Source organism: Micromys minutus (assembly GCF_963924665.1).
Source record: "Micromys minutus genome assembly, chromosome: 30".
Lineage (NCBI taxonomy): Eukaryota > Metazoa > Chordata > Mammalia > Rodentia > Muridae > Micromys > Micromys minutus.
In genome coordinates this window covers 21,155,169-21,181,711 of record NC_137965.1, presented here as the reverse complement: position 1 = coordinate 21,181,711, position 26,543 = coordinate 21,155,169, and the positions used below count along the sequence as shown (strand labels likewise).

Below are 26,543 nucleotides of genomic sequence, written 5' to 3'. Positions count from 1 at the left end.
AGCATAGCAGTGACAAGACATGGCTTGTATGTCCAACACTGCTGTGGCCTCCAGTGGAGACATGGCCTGTGAGGGCACAAATGGAAGCATAGGAAATAATTCTGAGCTCCACATAAAATATGGTGGCATCTTTCTTAGGTGTGTATCTGTTTGGGGTCATGGAAAGGAGTCTAGTTGGCAAGATTCATGAGATAGAACCCACAGTGCAGATTTATGAAAATGGGGAGTTAAAGACGACTCATAGGTATTTATCTTAGGCACTTGGTTGTGACTGGGGCTATTTCATTTAGGTGGAGACATCTAGGCATGAGCAGGTTTAGTTGACAATAATGAAGAGTTCTAATTTGGACATTGTCCTGGACGGTTTTGTGTGTCAATTTGACATAAGCTAGAGTCATCAAAAAGAAAAGAACCTCATTTGAGGAAATGTGTCCATCAGATCCAGCTGTATTTTCTCAACTAGTGATCAATGGGGATGACCCAGCCCATGGTGGGTGGTGTCATCCCTAGACTGGTGGTCTTGGGTCCTATAAAAGTAGACTGAGAAAGGCATGGGGAACAAACCAGTAAGGAACACTCTCCATGGCTTCTGCTTTAACTTTTGCTTCTAGGTTCCTGCTGCTTAAGTTTCTGTCCTGACTTCCTTCCATGATGTACAGCTATGTGGAAGTATAAGCTGATTAAACACTTTCCTTTCCTTCCCATGTTTTTTAATCATGGTGTTTCCTTGTAGCAATGGAAACACTAAGACAGACTTACTAAGTAGGTGACAGTGAAGATGACTAAGATAATTTTCTGTACAAATCTAGAGCTTAAAGCTTAGGCTATAGCTTTGTGTGTTAATGTAGGTCTGCTATCTCAGCAGATACAGTAGTAGGATGGGTAATTCCAGGCCAGCCTGAGCTACATAATGAATTCTAGATCAGCCTAAGATGACAGTCTGCCTCATGCTCTTCCCACCAGGTCACAGTGGTCTGTACTGTACTTTTAAATTGTGTGTCAAAGCAAGTGTTCCTTAGTCTCTTTTGTCAGGAAAGAGAAAAAAAACCCAAACACAATGCACCGGGGATTGTACAAAATCACCTAAGTGATGAGGATCTAAATGTACCATGGACTGGACCTCCAAGAACACAGAGATCAGCTGAGGATCTACCTAACAGCACCACAGAGGGTCACAAAGCCAATAGTAGAAACCTACTGTCAGGTTTATGCTGCTGGAGGGTCTCTATTTAGTGACCATACTCATATATAAAGTCTAAGTGGACTTTGAAAAACCTAAGCTAGGGTGGAGACATAGCTTAGTACTTAAGAACATTTGCTATTCTTTATTTTTTAATTGTTAAAATTATTATTTTTTTAAAAAGCTTTGTTGATTATTTTGTTTATTTACATTTCAAATGTTATCACCCTTCCTGGTTTCCTCTCCAACCCCCCCCCATTGTACACTCTTTCCCCCTGTTGTCATGAGGGTGTTCCCCCACCACCACCCATACACACCCCACTGCATTTGCTATTTCTGCAGAGGACCCATATTTGGTTCCCAGCACCCATATAGTAGCTTAAAAACTATAACTCCAGTTCCAAGGGATCCAACACCCTCTTCTGGTCTCTGCACATATTTGGTCACAGACATGTAGGCAAAACAGTCATGAAATAAAAATAAAGGAAGAATAGCCCTAACAGTGTGATACTGAAATTCTGAGCCAGGCCTGGTGGTTCAGGTCTATAATTTCAACTGTTCAGAAAGGCAAAACACTGTGATTCTAGGAGGAAGTTTATCTGGGCTACACAAGGAGTTCAAGGTAACTTAACAAGACTCTATGTTTAAAGAAAGAGAGAGAGAAAGAAAGAAGAGAAAGAGTAGGGACGGAGTTCTATAGAGCACCTACTTAAAACACATGTTACCCTTGGTTCAATGTCCAGTAAAATAAATCAGAGTTCTTCAACTGATGTGCATAAATTAGAATGGAAAGTACAATATTGGATTTTCCTACACATGAGATAGAGATAACCTCCCTGTTTTGTTCTGATTAATAAAAAAGGTTCTAATGAGCTCTGGATGGTCCTTTGAAGATATTTATAACTTTAGTCGGTTCACATTCTTATCAGACATAAATTTCAGACCAGTTGGCTATCCTTCAGCAAAAGGGAGGTCAATGGATTAAATGCCTTCTCCATGAATGTTCCCTCTTCCATTTTAATGATTCATAATCTCATATATAAAATCCTTTAATGAGAATCTACACCTGTCCAGATTGCAGGAAATTCTGTGGGGCTGCTGCACAATACTTACTGCCTCTGAAGTGGTCTAAGATTTTATATGTAATGTTTTCTACTCCTTCCAAGGAACCATTTTATGTAGCAGTTTCACAGTTCTTATGATGACTATTTTGAATGTAGTGATTTTTTCAAATTTCATATTTCAGTTGAAATATGCCCACCTAAAACATACTGCCTTAAATAAAAATAAAGACGAGAGACGTCTGTTCCATCATATGTTCCAATCACTCTTATTCTGTGATCATTTCACGCTCAGTTTTCAGTGGTCTCACCATTGAGGTTCTTGTGGCTTGAACTTAGGAGTTTGTATTCACATTGACACTCAGGGCTGTGCATGTCAAGCCACAATGTAGACTAACCTTCACACCAGGACATCAAAGTCACCTTACTGTGTATTTATTTTTTTGAATGCAAATTATTTGTTGTTGTCTGTTTTGATTTGACTCAGTGTCCATGTCAACAAGGCTTGTCTTATATTCCTGAGTTCAAATGCTTGCATTGTCTCAACCTTCTGAATTGGTGGGATTTATAGGGATGTGCCACCATACCCATGTGAGTATCCCACCATACTCAAGTGTCCCACCATACTCAAGCATGCCTGCTTTTGCTTACTTGTTTGCCTTGTGAGATCAAGTCTCTTAATATAGCCCCATGGACCTGGAACTCACTATGTAGACTAGGCTGGGCTCAAACTCAAACTGAGTGTTGGGATTAAAAGTGTGTACCACCAAGACCTGCAAAGGTTTGTTTATGCATATGAGTGTTTTGTTTGCATGTATGTCTGCATACCAAAAAAAGAGTATCAGATTATAATTATAGATGGCTGTACAACACCATGTAATTGCTGGAAATTGAACTCAGAGCCACTAAAAGAGCAGAGTATTCAATGCTCGTAACCACTGAGAAATTTTCCCCATCCCCTCCCTGTTTCATGTATAGGTCAAATATAAACTGAAAAAAATCAACTCTCTCCTTTCTAGACTTCAGAGTTAAAGGGAGTATTTGTATCCATGCCTCAGAGTTCTATAGAGAAGTATAATCTTAGCTCTTTTTGTTTAGAATGTGCTCTTGGTCCTCTCTGTGTGAACACTAGCACAGTGAAGGAACTTTCATCTCTGGTGAATAAGTGACTTATATAACATTAACTCTGGATACAGCTTGGGGGAATAACAGTGGTAGCAGCTGTGATTGCATTAAGTTGCTATGATACAAAATTCTGACAAAAAGCAGCTTGGGGAGGAAAAGACTTATTTCATCTTCTACTTGAAGATTACGGAGCAATACTAAGGGAAGTCAGACCAGGGAATCAAGGGAGGAACCTGAGGACAATAATAATATAGGAATCTATATTTCCATTTCCTTCGCTCATTCATGCTTAAGTATCTCTGTTATATAGCCTAGGATACCTGCCAAGGGAATAGAACCACCCATAGTGGGAAGTGCTTCTAGAGGTTCTGAGTTCAATACTCAGTAACTACATGGTGGTTTACAACCATATATGCACTCTTCTGGTGTACAGAAATACATGCAAACAAAGCACTCATATCTCTAAACTCCCAGAACAGTTAAAACAAGACACTCCCACAGGCCACTGTGATCTAAATGATCTATTGGTTGAGTGGGCCCTCTCAGGTTACCCTTGACTGCATCAAGTTGATAGTTAAAGCTAACTACATCAAAGTCTAATATTTTCGCTATCATGTTTTCCAAGGTAAAGAGCAGGGTGAAGAAAATATGATAAATTGATGTAAAATCAGGCATCAGTCTTTTTTATGCTTTCATGTAGAGGTCAAGTACAAAGTAAAAAAATCAATGTTACAATCTTGTAACACAGGGCTCACATATTTGAACTATTTCTAAACTGAAATATTTGTGGGTTTCAGATTTATTGACCATTTAAAGAGTCTCTAACATTCAAAATATAATTGGGTATGCTTTGGGTTTTAGAAAAACCATAGTTTTTAGGAATTGGTTTGTAATAGATATAGGGAGATTTGGAGAACTATATATGGAGAATCTTACACTTGGTAATATAAATAGAAAAAATACAGTTGATTTGTTCACTACATTAAGGAGATGAAACCTCACATTTTCAAAATCTTTCTTAGATAAAATTGAACAAAACCATCAACAACTAAAGAAAATAGATGTAAAGATAAAAACGTTTGAATGGTGATTTTATTAGATAAATCACATCAGCTATGTAACTAACGACATGCATGAAAACAACATGTATGTACAGGTATACCTGTAGTCACCAGGTGATGCTAAGGCCTGGCCATTCTCACTGCCCTCCCATCCCAAATCTTAGGGTGTGGACTCTGATTCTTTCCCACCAAGATATTTCAATTCTCCTGTTTGTTTTCTGATTTCATTTCCATATTTTTTTTTAAATCTTGCACTTCCATCACTTCTGTGCAATAGAATCCCCTAGGAACCAGCGCTTCCCATGATATGTGCATATATGTGTATATATGTGTGTACATGTGTGTATGTGTGTGTCTTTATGTATATCTATATATGTATGTAAGTGTACATGTGCATATGTGTGTCTATATGTATGTCTGTATATCTGTGTATGTATGTGTGTGTACATATGCCTATGTGTGTGTGTCTGTATGTATGTCTGTGTATGTATGAGTGTGTGTACATGTAGGCTTGTGTACCTTGACTATGTGTGTTTATGTACTTGTTAAGGTGTGGGATCATTGGAGAAAAGAAGAGGCATTTATAAAACTAAATATATGCTTGTGTGTGTATTCTCAGATACTGATATATTTTACTGATTATGTAAACTGTAAAATTAGGCTTGTTTAACCTAATACCTGTCAGATTATTACTTTATTTAAAGCAGTGTCTTTGCATTAGCCACAGTTTGGGGTTGTATTTGATTCAATCACTTACCATCAGCAGTAGTTCACTTTTAAATTAATTATTCACTACTTCTCAGTAATGTCTCAGCTGACCTCCACTGAACTCTGCTGTAAGGGTATTCTAAGGAGACACACTGGCTACGGATACTGTCAACTTCAGTACTAGGGATCAGTCTGGTTACCTTGGTTCGTGATCAGTGCATGCTTTTTAAGCATCTGCCATGTGTAGGATACTAAGGTAGGCTCTTTGGGGTGTGCAGAGACGAGGAGACTCTTCTCAGGGCACACAGAGATATCAACTCCATCTGCAGTCTCTGGCTGCACTACCATAATGCTGCTATGCAGAATAAAAATCTGACTTTGTGGTTATTGTTGTTTGCCTGGTCCTGCTTTCTGGTTGCTGTTGGCTTGAGCTGCATGCCTTCTGAGTAGCTCACATCCTCCTGGAATCCTAAATCCTTTGGCTTCAGCCTCTCTAGCACTAAATTTATATCTGCCATGCACTTTTGAAAATATCAAAGATCCAAGTCACATCAGAGATGTTTTCATCACTGTGCTTTAAAAATAGATCACCATAACCTTCCTCACAGCCAAGGGCTTTCCTGTGGAGCAGTAGGACTTAAGGCTATCTTAAGCTATGGCCGCTGGGGAGCACATACTTTCATAGATGGAGACGAGGAAATAGCTCCACTCTGGGTGATGCTTCAATAGCATGTGCACACACTTCTCACACCATACACACAAGCATTAAATAAAAAGACTTTAAAGAAAATAATAATTTTCCTTTCTTGGTACATGGTCAATAATGCTTCCAGATTTAATGAAAATTGTTTTATGTTATTCAACCTAGAGACTGATCCATTATCCACTCCATATTTTTGTTTGTTTGTTTGTTTGCAGGTCCTGAAATGTGTACTCCTGTTATTACTGTTAACTGACTGGGTCCTTAAGCCCTATCTTACTATCCTCTTAACTCAGTTTGTATGGAAAGAAAGGACTTTACTAAGTTCTTGTACTAAAGTCTTCTGTAATCATCATATGATTATCATCTATAAAAACCAAAACTAATTGAGATTAAGAAACAACTCATGTATAATAATTATGTATTATACAAGTTACCACAGATTTAGTAGCTTCCAGTAACACACATTTGCAATTGTGATGTCTACAGGTGAGGAACCTGAGCATGGATCAGATGGATTCTGTGATCAGGAATCACAAGGCTGCAATTCATGCACTGCCTAGGCTGTTCCCTTCTGAAGTCTGGGGTTCTTTCCCAAGGCCATTTGACTATGGGCAGGATTCACTTCTGCTGTTGTAAGCCCGGGACCTCCACCTTTTCAATGGCTGTTGACTAGGTAGAGCAGAGAAACTCAAAATTTCAGAGGTCCCTGTTGTGCCTTGACATGTGGCACTTTTAAGGACTGTCACATCAGGGCAGGCCATGACTTCAAAGACCCAGGATGCTCTGTTACCCTCTCTTCTTTGCTCTGGGAAGGTCTGGAAATGTTTAATAAGGAAGTTCATGTGATCATGGCAGTTCCACCTCCTGTATTATCTTCTGTACTTAAGGTGGGCTATACATGTATAAACTCCCTTTTCCTTTGCCACATCAGGCAACCTCAACAAAGGAGTGGACATCTTCGCTGCTATTGGTATTTAGATTTTACATGTTAAAGTCACCTTGGGTAATAAAAACATGGGTAATAAAATAATGGTAGGCAATACATCACAACTTGTGTAGAATTTGGTCAGTTAGACTAAGGCATTTTAGCCGACAATTTGAGAATAGTTATATGAAGGGATTGGCTACAGACATTCCAAATGTGATTGAAATCCTATTGATATCTTAGAAGGCATTTTCACTTTGAGGGCTTTGCATTGAGATAGCAACCAAGCTTGGGGCCGAAGGAAGGATATTTTACCATTCTCTGTAGTTTAACAAATTCCATTCATTACCCATGTTACTGTCAAAGAAACAACACAAATGAGGACTGACAGACAGCACAGTGATGAAGTCTCATTCTTTTATCAGTTCCATTCCCCCAATAAGCAGCAAATGTTAGCTCCAGAGCCAGGCACCAAGAGCAAGCAGAATAGAGGGACAGTTTCACACTCACTTGCTTCATGTGTAGACATTCTAGGAAATCACAGTCAGACTGTGTGTTATCTGTTCATTAGAGCTCTGAAAGGAAAGGCTAGCAGGATGACATCTGCTTTCAGTACCTCTGATGTAATGATGTAATTCTAAAGGAGGCATTGGGGGAGTTGGTGATATGTCCCCATTGTTCACAAAAAATGAACACTCAGGAGAGAACGGTTAGCCAGCCAGTGATACAGGATGGTAGGTGATGTCTATTCCGTCTGTGTCTCCTTTCAGAAGACTAAAGAAGGAAAGACACTGAGGAGGACTTGTGTGTGTCTGTCTGTCTGTCCAGTCCCTGTGGAGGTCCCTATTGAAGGCTCTCACACTTGATAAGTGTGGCCTCTGATATCCCCCAGACACTTTCTTCCTTACCTCTCCTATCTGTAGCCCCTTCTGGGCTGCCTTGAGTACTGGTCTTGAGTTTGCCAACCTCTGCCTTGTACTTGAATGTTTCATGTTGTTCTGTTGTTGGTGAGTGTTTAAAGACACAGTCTCTATGTATCTCAGGCTGACCTGAAATGCACACTCTCCTTGCCTTCCCCTTCTGAGAGTTTGTTAGGATTACATGCTCATATCTCACTTGTTACATAGGGACTTGCATTTGGATCTTCATGAGATCTTGATTGATTGGTAATTCAGTTATTTATATTTCTGCTGAGTGTTTTCATTCATGCATCCTGCTTTAATAGGATGCACCCCCGGCCATTTTCATGCCACAGATTTGCACATGCTTGCCAGGCAAGGATATTTGATGGTATTTATTGTTGTCAGATGTTGTGAGAGGCATGTATTGTTATTTCTGTTTAAGACAAGGAAACTGGGGTTCAGATCCTCTTAAAGACCTGTTCTTGGATCCTAACAGCTGCTGAGCTGCCCACACAGCACCCAAATACAGTGATTCCTGAGTCTACCACTGCATTGGCTGAATTCCCCCACTTCCTCTCCTCCTGTATCTTTTTTGTTGCTTTTCTAGAGCAATGTGATGCCCTCTAAGCATCATAGCTAATCTCTAAAGGCTGAGGTGGATTATGGCAAAGACTATAGGGACATTGGTATCACACAGAGCCAAGTTTAAATCCCTTTAATGACACTTGGCAAACCCTACAATTCTGGGTAAATTACATTGCCAAACTTCACTTTTCATCTGAAAGCTCACAAATTGAACATTAGCTTGTCAGTGATCTTCAATAGAACGCAACATCATGTGGGCATTGAAGTAGATGCTCACTCAGTAGTCCCTGACAGCAATGGGAAATGTCACTCTTAATCTTCAATGCCATGATGAACCTAGGGCTTATGAAAGAACCCGGGTCTGTTCTGTTTGTAAGACAGCAGTGTAAACACAGCATGTGTGTTTTGAAGCAGATTACCAGGAAGATATCCTGGAAGCTACTAGTTTGAAAGAGCAGGAGTTGTTTCTCCATGATCTTTATATCTGAGTTCATTGGCAAATTGTACAAATGGTTTTCCTCCCAGTTTTTATTGGCTTGATCACCATGGCTTCTTCGAGCTACTGTTTCCTCCTGGAAATACTGTTATTCTTTCATTAAAAAACTCTTTCTTGGCTATACCTATGTTCATTTCCCAACAGGTAAAGAGATGATTAAGAGTTAGGTAGGTAGATAGGTATATGGGTGGGTGGGTGGGTGGGTGGATGGATGGATGGATGGATGGATGGATAGATGGATGGATGGATGGATAGACAGACAGACAGACAGACAGATAGATAGAGATAATAGATTTTTATTTCTGGGTATCTTTGCAAAGTATTGTTGCCTTAAAGAACTATTTTTGCCATAATAAATGCAATTCTTTGTAAATGTCAAATGGAACAATTTCAAAAAGACTCAGGAAAAAATAGAACAAAAAATAAGCTACATTAAATCTTTTCTATAAGGTAAAAATAAATGAAAGAAAAAATTTTATTATATATCTCATCAATATTTTCAATAGATCATCTGAGAGAATTTTGATGAACAGGTACAGTTTTTAAAAAAACTATAAATAAATTTATTTTTAGAAAAAAGTCACATTTAATTTTAATACCTCATATTTGTTCTTCTTTGTTCTGACATAAACAATGTTTCTTAGTCAAATAAATGTAGTGTATGAATATTAATTGTGGGGTATATTTATGTATACATGCTTAATATTATAGCTCTCAGATCTTACCATAGAACTGAATTTCTTAAAGGCGTCCCACGGCATAAGTTTATGCTACAATTGCTGTTCCAAGTCACATTCAATCTGACTTTTAAAATCATAGAGGATTTTCTTTTGATATCCTGGTCTAGTTTCCCAAAGCGTTCTTCCCAATATTCATATACAAATCAAAAAAAAAAAAAAGTTTTATCTCACAGTAGGTTTTTAGTGACATTAAAAATCATTGTGGTCCAACTTTGGTTTTTGGTTCAACAGAAACTAGCTCCACCAGGGAGTGGCCACTTATCAGGCCTCCCTGTCTGTGTGGTTGTTGCTGCTGTGCTAAAAGGCATGCTGGAGCTTTTGAGGGACCATTTGTAGGATCATAATGAGCCACCAGATGGTTTAGACAGGTGATCAAACCACAGGTCATTGCCTGAAAAAGTCAGGCAAACTGGGTTGAAAATGGACTATTTTCTGAAATTAGATCCTTTAATCAGTTAGGAAAATGTAGTTAGAAAAGCAAAGTAGCCTTCGTACAAGGTGGCCACAGTAAGTCAGGTAGCCCAGCATCACTGGTAGACTAGAACACTGCTTACCCTGCTGTCCATTGTTGTCAGCCTTGCCCGTACATCCAGGGTTGCCAGTCAAAGGCTCAGTCCCAATGGCAATTATGTAGAACAAACAATAATTTCAATAGTCTTAATAATGTTAAAATCATTCTCTGCCTTTTCCTAATGATGACAAAACTTTGACTGTTACAATGTAACCTTCCCTGCATGGTGCAGTCAAATGAAGATTTATAACCAATTTAGATTTAATTTTTTTGTCAACATTCATTTAGCATTGTCAAGTAAGAGAAGCTGTGAAACTTTTAGCTTTAGAATCCTGACACTGTAAAAATCATTATCCAACTTCATGTCATTTTAATGGGCCCAGCAGAACATACCTCATTATATTGTCACAGAGATTATGTTATTTTGAGGTCAGTTTGTTGTGATTTCATCATTTGCAAAAAGGCTTTGTCATACGGGAGTGTCAGTTTCAAAACTAGTTGCCTGATGATCCCATTCCGTAATATTGACCATTGTTACTAAAGGTATCTATATGGCCTATATATTAATATGCATTATATATGATATACAATATATTGGATATGACATAATGGGTTTAGCACCATAAGGAAAAAAAAAAAAGCAAACTCTAATCATGTTGCATTTGATAGAAGAATCAATTAAGATGTCTCCAAAGGTGCCTTAGGATGGGAACTCTGGGATTGGGACTTGTAGAAACAGACGGATGGCTGCTGCTTTATCTGTCAGCAGACAAGAAGAACATGGAGAAAAGTGAGAATTTATCATGGACTTCAAAACAAGGATGTGTTACAGAACAAGTCACAAAACATAATATAACTCTCAGAGCAAGATGTAAAGTAAATACATGTAAAATGTTGTAATTAAACAATTAATGAGGAATAAAAATATTATGAAGAGTTTAGGGAGTATCTGGGAAGTTATTTTTGTTATTGTCGGTTTTACTGGACAGAAATTATTTTTATGTATATTTAACAAAAAATCTACAAACTTAAAACTCTAATAGGGCGTATAGTTGATATTAATGAATACACCCCCTTATACTAGTGTTTCTCAGACTCAGGTAAACACTAACCAGCAGAGTATATATATTTAAATTAATTAAATACATTAACATTCATTCCTTATTTTTACAGTGTATGGTTTAGGTGCTCTGTAACCATGTGACCAGCACCTGCCATGCTGGACAGCACAGGGAACGCTCCCATACTTTGGAGCTTCTGCACAGCTTCCTGAGAACAGCTCTCTTTACACAACTCTTGCCCATGCAGGTCAATTGTCTATAAAAATATGGGGTAGATGCCTATATTTAAAAAATGTCTTTGCACGTTCCATGTAAATATTCTGAGAGTAAAGGGTGTGCTGTATGAAGGCACAGATTAGCGCGGTCCAGGGAGGAGCATCAGTAGGGAGGCACACAGAAGTTCCATGCAGATCACGTGTTGAAATTACCAAGCGACTGAGTTCCACTTGCCCCAGAAAGGCCTTGAGGAGACATTTATGGGCCAAGATGCAATCAAGGATTTTCTTTAGGAAAATTTTTTCAAAAACTGGTAGGTTCTAGAGAGTCTGAGGCAAGTGAGCCCTTAGCACCAGTCCAGAGAAGGGCCAGGGAGTGGCCCAGTGCTTAAGTCAACTCACAGCTGTTGGAATAATTACATCTATCTGCAACTGGTGGAAATGTCTATTCACATACCTTTTGAAGAGTAGAGAAAATAAGCTGTTTCATGATATTAGCATCTGTTTTAGGAAGTACATCTTGAATTTTTATTTTAATGGTGACAAGTGGGTGAGCCTGGTGTTTCTTTTTAGAATAGTTTTTATGGGGCTGAAGAGATGGCTCACAAGTTAAGAGCAGTTGCTACTCTTTCAGAGCTCTGGGTTCAGTTTCCAGTACCTATACAATGGCTAACAACTATTTGTAACTCCAGTTCTAGGAGATCTAACCCTTATCTGACCTACATAGGTGTCAGGCAGGCCCATAATGCATAGCCATACATGCAGGCAAAGCACATGAACATAAAAAATTATTTTCAAAAACTAAAAGATACATTTATGAATATAAGCAAAATATTACTTATCACAGCAAGCTAAAACTACTAAAATCAAGTCTTCCTACATGCTTTTCTCAGATGCATCCAACATAGCAAACAGAGGTGTGTATGTATGTGTGTGTGTGTGTGTGTATGTATGTATGTATGTATGTATGTATGTGTGTGTGTATGTGTGTTTTCTTTTTGTGCTATCACTGTGCAGATGCAATTTGGAATGCTGACATATTTTACTGGGCAAAAGAAAATGTTGATGAAGAAAATATATTTAAATGAGCAAGGCAGAAACATTTTCTAACATAGATGGTCAGCAGTTGATACACCAACCACATAGCAGAGGGGACATAGGGTACTTAGTGAAAGCATCCTCTCCCTCAGGTTTCCTTTTAAGCTAAGATCCTGGGAGTCCTGGATGTCACATCCACATGCTGTAGCAGCAAACCTTTTGCTGCAGGGAAATGAAGGACTTTTAAAAAGCAGAGGTCAATAAGGTTTCAGATTGTCATTCCTTTTGCAAGTGGATCTTGCCTTACTTGGCAGGGGAGTAGGGTAAAAGTGAAAAAAAAATCTCCTCCCAGGCCTTAGTAGCTGCTGCAGAAATCCCAGACCAGGCTTCTGGGAAGGGGATGATAGAATTAATTTAGGGGCCAGGACCTGAAGCAATGTACAGACAAGAGAAGATCTCTGCCCAGCAACACAAACTTGGGCTGTGAACCTCAACTCTGGGTGCTTTTAAGGTCCTATGCATCTCAGTTTAAGGTCCTGGAAAGAATTTGGAATTATGGCCTCTGGAAGCTGTACCAAGTCTGAAAGATACAGACACAGAACTTCCTATACAGACTCCATGATGAAGTGTACATTCTTACCCAGTCTTTCTGTTTGTGTCCTGTGAACACTAAGTTTCTGTTCTGCTGTGTATGCATAGTGAATATTCTCCATACCATATATAAGGTTCCAGGTCTGTTGGATGTTTTAGTTGGAAGCTTAGCCTTAGCCTTTGGTGGCTCAGAGGTCACTCCAACCTTTCATTTCAGTTTCTTCCTTAAATTTTAAAACTGCTAAGGTGCCTCTTATGTGGCAGGTGTGGTTTCTCAGTCATTAATGGAGTGTGCAGTTTAGGCACAATGAGAGCCTCATCAGCCCTTGGTGGTCTTATCTTTGGTAGCAGTACCTGCTTCTCTACAGGAATTACCACCCCCCAGGCAATCAGGCATTAGACAGATGATGTTTATATTCATTTAGAAAGCTGGATATTGGGGCATTTGAGCCATATAGCTCAGTGTTAGACTGCTTATCTACCATGAATCATGTTGTGGGTTTAATTTCCTATTTTAATCTCCCTAAGTCCAGTTTTTTTTTTTTTTTCTAAAGGCGACATGCAGTATGCACTGGCCCACAAACGTGCAGTGGGCTTTAAAAGCCAGGCACTGCTTCTTGTCTAGAAAGAGTCCCATGGTAGGGGAAGCAGCCTAATCAAGTGGCTTCTTGAGCTCTCCAGATAGTGAATCCCAAGAGCCTGCTGAATATCTCATTTCTCAAGGTTGGGATGCACAAGTGAGATCAGTAGCTATTTTGCTGGCTCCCGACCTTTCTGAGAAGGAAGAGGAAGTGATCAGAAACACAACACCAGTAGCAGAATGAAATGCTGGGGAAATGTGGGGAAGGCCTGTTTGAAGCAGGCAAGCCCCTACAGAGGTGAGGTTCTTCCCTGTGCTATAGACATTTAAACCTTAAGGGACCTTAGAGGGACAAATGTTTAGATGAAGAAAATGGGGACTCCTGAGCCAACTGTGATGTACACCTTTCCCTAGAATCCCACAGGACCCCTTCCTGTAGTTCATGATCCTGTCATTTGTTTTCAGAAGTATGTGTCATATGCAATATCATTATCTTAACCCAGAAAAAAATCACCTCCTGTTTTTCATATCACCATACTAAAACAAAACACTCCTCCCATTTTCAGTACTGGGAAAGATAACCTTTATTAATATTATACATCTTGTCTTATCGTTTGGCACAGGGGAACAAGATCCTGAAAGCATCTGAAACTTGAGACCTGTTTAATGACAGTAGTAAAGTAGTATATATCATATTTAAAATATTTATACAAAACTAAGTTCAGTATCTGTTGTGGATAAACTCAGATGAGGAACGTGGGTGTATGAAGGCTCACGCCTTGGTTGCTGAAGTCTCTCATTAAGGCAGATTTGATTGCTCATTTACTTAATCGGTTTCTGTCTCTAATACTCAGAACATTTACAATGGGGGATTTAAATCAATTAGTTTTGATAAATCACAAGTGTCAAGCAAAGGATCATTTTTGCAAAAGTAAACAAAAGATGTCTATTAACTCTGATGCCATGCCACAGATTACCGTTTCCTGGGTCAATAGCCAGTTGGAAGAATGTGCGCAGATCCTTAGGAACAAGGCTTAATTTTCCTCCCTGGTAATTTCTGTGCCTGCACATCCCTATCAACAGTAATGGGTATTTCCATAAAACCTTTATCATTATTAAAAGAAGGCAAAAGATTGGCTGTGGCAAGGGAGGACGTAAGCAGGACCTGAGAATTTTTGTTTGTTTATTTGTTTTTGGTGATCCCTGGCCTTAATGTGTATCTGCTAACCAGGGTTAAAGAAAGCCCAGTTTTTAACAATTGTGGGGTCAGTCTCCACAGTAGTCACTAAAACTGCCCCTTAGTCAAAGCTATTATCATCTGACCAAGATGAAAATATGTTCTCTTTGGAATCAGAAAATGTCGTATTCAAACCCGTGCTGCTGTCCTGTGGGTAGCACTCATCCCAGGAGCTCCTGACTTCTTAGCTATGAAGCTATGGTGACTGTGCCTACTTTCAAAAGATAATCAGTAATTTCGAAGTCATCCATTAAAATGGAACTTTGAAAACTACTTTGTGGGCTGTAGAGATGGCTCAACAGTTAAGACCACTGACTGCTCTTCCAGAGGTCCTGAGTTCGATTCCCAGCACCCACAACCATCTGTAATGGGATCTGATACCCTCTTTTGGTGTGTCTGAAAAGGGCTATAACATAAATTAATAAAAGTTTTAAAAAAGACTAAAAGAAAAAAAAGAAGAAGAAACCTATTTTGAATCCTCTTCAGTGTCATTTTAATATCACAATACAATGACTCCAGCAAACAGTTTCCAGGAGGTTTGTGTCCCATACCACTACTGCAACTGTAAAAGCTTTGGTTAGACATGAAGTGATAATAAAAATAATTAGTGAAGAATTATAGTTTCTAAGTCTTAGAGTAGGTTGGAGTGATAAATATTATGTTAGAACTATAAAATTGGGAAGAGAATGCCCCTGGATGTAGGAGTGACTTGTTCTAATGTGAAGAACAGCAAGTAAAACTAGGCAGTGGGTAAGAACGACCCCAGCCCCCCACACGCAGTGTGTCAGACACAGTCCACACACACACAGTGTGTCAGACACAGTGCTGTGCCTCACCTGTTCTTTCACTTTCCACAGCTTGTGTTTCCATGCTGTCATCTCAGTTTTAGAAATCAGAAGATGGCCAGAAAAGATCAATAGTAAACTGGCTCACAGTGGCAAGGTCTGGTCAGGTTTAACACAAGCTGTTTGGACTCAATGTTACCACCTCTGCAAGTCAAGATAGACACATCCAGGGCTGTAGATATTTCCGTAAGTACCGTATACAGTGATCAGTATTGTAAATTGATCTAACCGCAAATCTCAGAAGCCCCTGTGCTAGACAACTTTGCTGGCACTCACCCCTGGCCCATTTGTAGGAAGAAAGAGCATCTAAAATGTGCTCTGCTTGGCTTTGTGCCTTATCGACATGAACACAATCCTCAAAGTATACTTCACTCTGCAGTTTTATCTTGGCATGGGAGATCTTTTTGTTACTTTCCAAATGAATAATGAAAAAATAAATTGGCAACAACAAACAGAAATCAAGCAAAGGCTTCACATTGATGAATCAACAGTTTTTACCTTACCAGAAGAAATCATCATTCAGATTAATTAATTAAAAACCCAAACCTGAAAAGGTTGAGAGTTAAGTGACAACTTTTTAAGGATAGAATCTCCCTAGAGATTGATAAACCTATTTTAGGAGCACTTGTATTGGCTGGCTGGTTATAGAATTGGAAATTGTTTATAATACAGCATCTCCTCGGCTACTCCACGGGAGGTAAGAATAGGGCTTTTTAAAATCATGGGATGGTGTTTGGATTCAGTTGTCTCAAGTAAAGAATGTAGTGGAGATGGGTTGCAATGTTAGGTGTTGACATACTGTTGCCTTCCCTAATAGAATCTCATCTGGGGTTAAACTTCAGAATTTGACTCATGTTAGGGAATGGAGGACAGTTGAATCAAGTTTTGGATTCCTAACCCCCCTGCTCCACATACCAAGAACTTAGATTATGACCATATGCCAACACACCTGGCTCAGATTTTGACCTTTAACATTTAATTATACTAAATCCTCTACAACATTTTAATAATCATTTTCTGCTCCCCACTTAACTTAGTCCTAAGATGCTATTGGTGTCAGTTTTGTTGCTTTCAACAGTTACATTCTAGCATTGTGAAGAATGTGAGGAGTGAGTCTGTGGAGTTTGTCTGGCACAGAGACATTCTAAGCATTTGGCAACCACAGCAGCATGCTTTATGTTGCTGTATCTCTTCATACTGCTGAACCTACAACTTTTATAGCATGTGAAGATATGGGAAAATTCACTGACCCAAAGATAGGCATTTTTAACTAAGTTCAAGGTACTTCCCTTAGCTCTTAGGCCATATCAAATGAAATGAAATCATACAGAAAAATGAGACAGATATATACCAACTGTGAGTCACCCTGAGCCTAGGGCCAATGGCATTTACAGAGAGTGCCATGAGTCTTTAGCGGACTGGAAAGAGGGAGACCATGAGGTAAGAGAGCTGTAAGGAGAGCCTTTGTCTCTCGATGAAATTGCTTTTAGAGACTTTTACCTGTGGTTCTCTAGAGGGAAGCTGTCCTAGTAAAATGATGGAGCTTCTGTGTTTGACACCTACACCAGTTCTATGACTTGGAGACATGACAGGTATGTAGAGGTGACAATACAGAACAGAACATATCTGTGATCAGAGATACTATTTTTTTTTATGCAACCATCCTATTTGTGGAAAACAAAAGAAATAATTCTTGCAAGGTTTTCATTCCAGTTGGACATTGAGGATGATGGTCAGATCACACTGTGGAGATTGTCAGTGGAAATGCAAAATAGTTCTGGAAGTGTGTGTCAGGACTGAGTCACATGGGACAGAAGTCAGAGCACAGCAGCAAAGAGCAGCCTTGCTGGCCCCCTGGCTCCAAGTAGCCTGGATCTGCCCCAGCTCTCTCTTTCCTCCATATCTAACCTTTCTGTTCTATTTTAATCCTTCCAACTGTGTTTTCTTATTAGCAGTTCAATGGAGTGGTTGGACTTCTTGGTGTGTGTTGTCCTTTTTGCTTAGTATTGTCTGTCTGTGTCCCTGATGAGGGAGTGAGACAAGGCTAGACACTCATTTGCTTTTATCATCTTCCATGTTGCCAGCTGCTACCCACCTGCAGCTTTTGAAATGAAGTCTCCTTTAAAGTTAAGAAAACAAAGCAAAACAAAATAGTAATCCCTAGATACGTTTTCCAATACTCCATAGCCCACCAGAGCTACAGGACACATTGTTTGCACATATCTTGATGAGGCAGATGTAGAAAGGTCCCTAGGACAGCAGAGTTCCATTTAGTATTTTATACAATATTTAATGTGTTTGTGTGGGATAAATACATGATTATTAAAATGATTCTTTAGGTTTTAAGCCTATTATCCAAAAATATATTAAATATCATCCCCTCTCTTCCCAGTACCCCCTCACTCACACAGATCCTCTCCCCATTCCTCATTCCCTTCTCCTCTGAAAAGGGAATGATGATACCCACTCATTCTTGGGTATCATCACTTTGGGCTCAACACTGCAGGACAAAGTGCATCCTCTCCCACTGAGGCCAGACAAGGCAGCCTGGTTAGGGGAATGAGATCCACAGGCAGGCAACATATTTGGGCCAGTCCCCACTCCAGTTGTTGCTTCTTCTATACAACAGGACATGTTGTAAACACAAGCTACTTCAGTTACTTTGGCTATTGAAGGAGAGACTTAAGGATGAGGAGAGCAAAAGACATTTAAGGTCCCGAATGAGGTGGAAGCAGGAGAAACACCTTAGTGACTAGAGGTGCCAAGTTCCTGCTAAAGGGTTTTTAGTCTTTCACAGAATAACTCTGATGACAAGCTCCAGGTGCAGGTTCATCAGTCAAGCCAAATAGGAACCCTGCCCACAAAATTGTGGGGCATTTGCTGTCCTTCCTGCGCAGTATACTCTAGGCCACAGCAGGCCACAAGGCCACAGAAGCCTCCCCACTGTAAAGCATGTCACACCGCCAAAAGAAAAAGAAAAAAAAAAAAAGGCAGGGGAGGCCACTCTGAAAAGGACTCTCATGAGTCACCCGAAACCCCAGATGCTTGGCTGATTGAAGCCAACAGCTTGAAATGTGCTATAGCCCACATTGCACTGACCTTGGTCTCCCTTAGCCCGGCTAGTAATCGGCTGGGTCTGGATAGCAGTGTGTAATGGATTGCATGTCATCCTGCAGGATTCCGGGCCACCAAGGTGACATGCTGCATTTTGCCACAGGGTTCTCAAGGACTTAGTGATAGTTGAAGCAGGCAGAGGTGGAAGGGGATAGCCTCACTCCACCCCCCCCCCCACCACCCTCCCATGCATCATTAGCAGAGACAATCCCACAGACACTGCTGTTGGTATAAGGGAAGAGAGGAGTCTCCAGTGCCCAGCAGGTCTTAATCTCTACTCACAGTGCCCTGACTGAGGCCCAGACTGACTCCCTTTGGTAAAGATTTTGCTTTCTTTCACACATTCTTTCTGTATTTTTATTGTCTAAGCTTCACAGGTGGGGTATGAAAATTGTGGGACCAGGTGTTGGACCATTGCTGATAAGTGTTAACAGCAAGGAAACTTGAAATCCTTGCCGGGTTGTTTTATAAGTTCTAACAGCGATGAAATGGGGTTCTTACCAAAGGCTAGAGCTGTCATTGCAGTCCCTGTGATCTTTTGACAGTCAGTCATTTATTATGTGACAGACATCACTGTGACGTGGACTAATATCTCTGTGTTTCAGTTCTGACCCACATATATTTCCTGTAACAATTATATTTGCCAATAGCCATGTGATATTCACAACTAGAAGGTCTTGCCCACAAAGGCACAAAAGCTATGAAGAGGTGTCAAAACAGATATTTAATATCAACACAAACATGTATTTATAGTCTGTCTTGCCTTTCAAAGTGACAGCTAAGTACTCATTGCCAAAGAGCAGCCTTATAGAAGACAATGCAAATGCATCAGAATGTTTCTTATTTTATCTTATATTTTAGAAAGTTTTAGCAGCAACATAGTCAGCAAAGCTGAGTAAATGAACGGCAGGGACCTCTGCTGTCTGCTCCTTGTCTCCGTACTGTTTTTAGTCCACTGTATGCATTTGGATGACCAAAACCTGTCATTCATGACCATAAGGAATGCATATTTTTTCTAGATGATTCTGACAACATGATTAAAATTATAAACACGTGTCCCACCTTCAGCAACAATTACAAAATGATCAAAAAACAATTAAGTTGGGAAACTTAGAAATTTAGAAAGCACTTGTCATATCCTGGAAGCTTCTAGTCAGCTCTTTTCAGACACAAAAGCGTCAGATATCCATAAAAGGTTCCCTTATTTTAAGGAATGACACTTGGTGAATATTGACACGAGAGAAATCATTCGATGAGATTGATCCCTTCACGTTCACCCGTTACACTTGGAATACTTCATCTGAATGGCAGTTGTCCAGCTGAGAGACTGTGAACAAAGTGCAAAGCTTGCACTTCTGCACAGGCTGCAGGATCTGCTAAGCTCTATGGGACTCGGGACTCGCATTTTATATGTTGCTGGGTTTGGGCAAGTGTTCCCTAGGAACCCGGCAGCTGTGCTCCGATCACTCAGATCATGAGGGAAAGGCTGGCTTGGCGGTACAGATATGATTCTAAGAGGAAAAAATCTTGAGTCTTTGCTGCTGTGTACAGAAGCATGAAATAGAATTCAGGGGCAGCGGCCTCTGCATTTTCCAGAGTCTCGGAATTGCCTGTCCTCTTCTCAGGCTTCAGCTGCAAGGAAGGCATTTAATTTCCTGGTGCTGCAAACACCCTGGCCCAGCTCCTGGAGGTGGCGGCCTGTTTACTTTGATGAGTAAGTCACAAGGCTGTTGGTGTGACAAGAAGAGGAGACTTTAACCCTTTTCAACATAAAGCTGTGTTTTCCAGATTGTTATCTCCTCCTTAGAGCGTTCATTCTTATAATTTCACAAAATGTTCCCGTGGTGTTAGCTATGCATCTTGCCCCTAAGAGTCTGGACTGATTGGGTACTGTCTCTGTTTTCTCCCAGCAGTTAAACCCACCTACAACAGCTTTTTTGTCTACTGCAAAGGCCCCTGCCACAGGGTCCAGCCTGGAAAGCTCCGAGTTCAATGCGGCACCTGCAGACAAGCAACCCTCACCTTGGCCCAGGTAAGGAAGCAGGAGCAGTGTCCTCACCGGACTGCTCTTGCCCAGATTAATAATTGTCTTTGGGGGCAATTGTTCCCTGCTTCCAATTGACTATGACCACCCAGAAAGGAAGATGTTATTCTGCGGCTCTGATTGCTGATGGCAAGCAGATTTCATGTTTCATGGCAAATGTAGTTTTTCCTCTGTTTATTTGTTTTGTTTTTGCTCTGTAAGTTTCTCTGGTACACCGCCATGTCCCCTGCTACACACACAAACACACACTACACCTTTTTTTTTTTTTTTTTTTTTTTTTTTTTTTTTCAGCTCAGATCTGCAGAAAGGCTTGGGTTCACACTGATGGGGGTATTTTACAGAAGAACCTATGAAGTTACACCTCTGAGCACTGGAAGTGTGCCATATGTGGATCTGTGTGTCAGCAATATGGCTGCACATGTCAGAACATACTAGAGGGCTCATCTAGGAACAGTGCACAGAGGTCGATCAACCAAGCTATAACTTACTGCTAATAATAATGATAAAATCAGGGCATTTGAAGAGCCTGGGCACTGACAACAGTAGACCCCAGGCATGCCACAGCCTTCTGCTTACCTCCTTACCACCCAGGACAGCAATGGTCTCATGGTTTCAAATTGTTGGAGAAGAAAAACTAAAAACACTAAAACAATGTATGACCCATGGTCATTCACTGACACGTAGATTCCACTCTCCCTAAATAACATTTGCTGGAACCCAGGCCACTTCCTCTGCATCTGATGTCTACAGCTGTGTGCACGCCCATAGGCAGGCTAGACCGTACAACCTGATGTTTACATCTGGAGAAGAAGCATTCCAACCTTTGATATAAAACACAAGGGCAACTGTTGTGTGGGTTTTATATTACCTCAGCGGTGTTATGTATGGGACAGAGAGGAAGCCCTGTGTAATTTGTGAATGTGCTGTTGACATGAGCTGGCTATGCCAAGGACTCCCTTAGACCCATAGGGAGATGGCAAAGCTTTTCTATCCATGGGGTAAGGCTCATAGGAAGAGTAAAACCTCCCTCTGGTCCATGTGCAGAGGCTGATGGCCTGTAGAGAAAATGCCTATTGGTGTTGTCTCTCCCTGGATATTTACATCCTGAAGACTTACTCCCGTACTGAGACTAACTAAACACAGTTCCTTGATTCCCTGCCTCCTAATTACATATACAATGACCTCCATGTCAGCTGTTCAATGTGTATTATAAACACACGGAACTTCTGTAGTCCTGCAGCTTCTCCATGAGAGAGCTTAGTGCACCTGATCTCAGCTTGTCCATGTGTCTGTGAGTCTGTGTGTTTCTGTGCTTTGTCTTTTCTTCATTCTCTCACTACCCCAGACAGTGCTGTCCCCAGATCTGTGCAGAATGTGGCAGCGGACTGTGATATGTATATGGCCCTGGACAGTAGCAGTCTGGGTGTCTGGTCACACAAAAGCACCAAGTTCAAGAGAGTCAGGTACTCAGCTATGGATACATACTTCTGGTAGGGACCCCAGTGATGGAGGCCAGTCAGAGTTCACTGTGCAGACAATGGGAAGACAGGACAAGTCCTAGTCAATGAGAATATAGAGGATTTGTTTATTATCTTTAAAATCATCCCGGATAAAGGAGAAACAATGATCCATTGACTCAGGCCTGTGAGTCAGTTGTATCTGGGATGCAGTATCTTTATCTAAATAATGAAATCCACCAAGAAGCCTTACCATTTCATCTGAAGCAATCACCACAGATTCTTCTCTAGAGCTCTCGGTGCCTAGGAGCATGCTGTATGACTCCAATAGAAGAGTTTCTTCTACCTGCTGCCCCCTTTTTCCATACTCATCCTGATGGCTCTCAGTGGTGGAGATGCCCTCACCTCCTGAGTCTGAATTCAAGCAGCAGCAGCAGCAATGTAACCCTTTTCATGCATTGCATCATCTATTTCATAGCAAAGTTCTAAGTTAAGTGCTGTTAGTAATCTCATTTTTGATTTGAGAAAGCTAAGTCTTAAAGGGACCTAGTCATTCACCCATAAAAACCAGAGCTTGAGGGAGTTTGTGCCAAGACTAGACTGGTATGTGTCATTCAAACACACACACACACACACACACACACACACACACACACACACACATACACCCCACAAATGTTTACATACACAAAGTACAGAAACCAGGGAAGTGGTAAAACATGAGGTCTGGGGTGGTATGGGAGGGGAGGATGCATAGAGAGGTCCAGACTGTAGTATTAGTGAATAGTCTGCAAACTATGGGAGGGGAAGTCAGCCACTCATTGTGGCTGAAGTAAGCAACCTGTAACAGTGAGACAGGCAGTATGGTGTCTGTCTGTAAAACAACCATAAAGCCAGAATGTCCCCAGAGCATAGCAGCTCCATGTGTCAATTTGGGGACAGCCATTCACGCATACAATGGACATTGTGTATCTTTGGCTGTAGGGAGAGTATGTCAGTATACAGAGTGCTTATAACAGTACTCAAAACACATCTAAGCATGTCACCGCTTTATTGCTGTTATTCCATCATGGTTCATACATACTTACCTACATGTGCTTAAGTTTATTTGTAAGTTGGTATGAGAATGCGGGCTTCAGCAGATTCCTTGCAGAGAAGCAGAAACTCTTTCTGTCTCGCTGGCTCAGATGCAGCTGTGGTTCCTCCTTTGAGTGGCAGTCTCTGCTGACATGCCAGCACTCTGTTCTCCGGATATGAGTGATGGCATGTGATTCCCACCTCACGTGCTGTCCCCAGGGCTGAGATTTCCCCCATTCTCACTACTACTCTTCTTATGATGCTCACCAGTCCACTTCCTGTGAGCTTTATGTGATCAGGTGACCTGTCACTTTGTTTCCAACTTTATCCTGATCAGCTCTCCTGTGTCTTACCCATAGCACAGTACAAAGTGGGTAACATTGAATGTTGCATAACGTTGAAGGCTGCATATGTTTCTTGAGCCACCACACATTGACTTCATAGATCACAGAATCCCTGCCTGGCATCTTAGAATCTATCAGCCTCTTTGGTTAAGATGTGCTTGCAACGGGTTTGTTGATTTTCTTCGTGGGTTTCGCATTTGTAATTTTCTCTGATTTTCACAACACATTTACAGATGACATCGTGAGGTTAAATGGGGCCCCAGTGTCACACTGTTATCGAATACTGGAATTAGGAGTGAAAAATCTTCTCTGCTCTGCCCAGAGTGCTGGCCTTTTCTGGGTTAGACTGCTTCCTGTGTTAATGCAGCATTCAGCATCTGTTATTCAATCACTTTCTACATACTAAGTCATCACTGAAAACGCCCATGGAAGATATTCTTAAGGATTTACAGAACATGGAAACAGCATAATTTAAAGATGGTTCCTCTTCCCTCATATTTCAGATGCAGTATAACTGGTCCATAGCAAAGGAGACAAGATGCTTGCATTTTGTGATTTGTAGACACTGGAACTGCTGCTTAGCCTGCAAGCTCCACTGTGGTAACGATGCAGCAGGTGCTGGACTGTGCCAAGGAGGATGACATCTAATAAATAACAGTCACCTATTAGGTTTTATTTTTCCAATTCTTTATATAGCTCATCAGCCTATACAGTGTTTTCTGTTTATGAAAATAAGAGAACATGGGATCATATGCAAATGGTTTTTCAGAGGAGGAAAATAATTGATTCATCTAAGCCACCTGAATTACTTTTGAGTATATGATTTCATTTTTCTTGTCTAGAGAACTGTCTGCAAAGAGCAGTGTGTCTGAAGCACAGCTTTGTGGCCACCTCTACATACTTTGTTGTTATTAGACACTCATTAATGATGCTAGTATCTCCTGAACTCTACTTATGTTGGGCACATAGCGTCACTGAGCCATACACATTTAATATGCTGTCCCTAATACACTGACAAAGAAGATGAACATTAGCCATTTTTTTTTTTTTGTCCTGAAGGGAAATTGGAGTCTGAGGTTTTGACATGACCTTGCAAGTGAGTTGAGAATCAACTCACACACCAGGTTCTCTACCATTTCCAAATCAAAATATCCTTTTCATTTCACGGTGACCTTGGCCAGAGTTTCAACTAGATGGAGATATCCTTTAGAAATGTGAGTGCTGGCTGGAAAGTAGTGAGCACAGCTGATTGGAAAACCATGGCAGGCATTCAATTTTTCAACTACTCCTTCAAAGATTACCTACTTGGGGCCATGTGGGAATGAGACAGGGGTGAGCCCGGCAGGGGCTGCTCTGTGCGTCCGGATTGTTTCTGATTGTATTTTTGAGCAGTTAAATGGGTAATTTAAAGTGACTCTTGCCACTGGCTCAAAGATTTCCCTAGTTCCTGATGGTGTCAACCAAAGCTCGGGGACATTATGACCTTTAACACTTTGCCTGGACTGGTGACTTCAGTTAAGAGTAGCTGCTGATGGAGGGAGATCTGTTGTTCTGAAGGATGCTCTAGACTCCCTGCGGGCTATGTGTCACTAATCCTGATGGATCTTCTTTCCTTTGCATTTGAAGCACCCGATCCTCTACCACTGTCACTCTCAGCCCTGTCCACATTCCTCAAGAGAAAGGCTAAGTCATTGTATGATAGGAAGAAACTGACTCATCTAATTACAAATAAGCATCAAATATACAAAAGTCAAGTCACTGTCTCCAGTAATGTTTAAAGGATGGGGTCAGTGTAGTGATGAGCAGAGAGGGTACATCTGCACATGTGACCTTAGAATAGGTGCCCCAGAACAAAGCCCACTCAAACCTTAGTTGCTGATTAAGCTACACACAGAAACTCTCCAGCACTTGCTCCAGGTTGCCTGCACTATCCACCACTCGTATCTCTTTGTTTGCACTCTGTTTGTTAGTCTTAAAATTAATCAGAAGCCAGGAGATTACTATAGCCAGGAAGTTTGGATAATATTTCCCCCACAATCACTATAATTACTTTATCTCAAAAAGAACTTTATCTTTGCCACCCTAATGAGATAGTCTGCCTCAGAATAGCATTAAAGCTAAAAGGTTTCTGATGAGAAATGGTGCGATAAATAGAATAAGATGTAAAGTGCCTGGAATGATGGATTCTGTTTAAAATTGGTTTATGGATTAGGCAAAATTTATGTGAGGAAATTTATTAAGAAATATAGTTTAAATGTATAATCATTCTTAAACTTAATATTTGGTGCAGATTAATTGTTGGTCAGGGGTCTACTTGCCTGGGAAGGTGCACACATCTTTGTAAAGAATTATAGGCTGGGTTTATATCTAAGCTCACTTTCTTTCCTAGCATCAACATCAGACGTTATTGCCCCAGAATGCAATTCTCTTGTCAGGTTGGCGTCAGGCATGTCTGAGGTTCTAGTGTGCAACAAAGACACTGCATGCTACCACATATTTACTGAAGTCCCTCTGGTGTGTGTTATGTGCACCCAAGTGGCAACTATGCCTTCATACCCTTTTGCTCATTGTTTTCCAGGAGGTCTACATATCCTTGCAGCTGCAGCATCCAAGCAGTTAACACATGCAGTTCATGTGTCTGCAGAGCAGAGGCTGAGGCAGTGCTGGGCTCACCTCAGCCTCTAAGCCTACATCTTTGTCTGCCTGAACCTCCTCATTGCCTCAGAGCACTTCTGCCCTCTGGGATTTGCTGCTCAGCCTGTTTAGTTTTGCTCTCCACGGTCTGATCTGGTCTATTTAGGGGCATCTTGAGGAAAAATTGAAGGAAAAAAGAATACATGGTGGCCCAGGAGCTTCGAAGAGCTCAGAGCACATTGCTCATGACACACACACACACACACACACACACACACACACACACACACACATATATATATACATATG

The 26,543-nt window shown here is 40.7% G+C and overlaps 1 protein-coding gene across 2 annotated transcripts in view; it reads left to right on the top strand.

The window, feature by feature from the left end:
- The window catches only part of PRKN (parkin RBR E3 ubiquitin protein ligase), a 1,122,166-nt gene that overhangs the window by 390,885 nt on the left and 704,738 nt on the right, over nt 1–26,543 (top strand). Inside the window, exon 4 of one of the 2 annotated variants that reach the window (XM_080941626.1) lies at nt 20,592–20,710. In XM_080941626.1, coding sequence (XP_080797752.1) covers nt 20,592–20,710 — 119 coding nt within the window. Of the gene's footprint in view, nt 1–20,588; nt 20,711–26,543 lie in introns of both variants that reach the window. The other variant, XM_080941625.1, reaches the window with a different exon arrangement.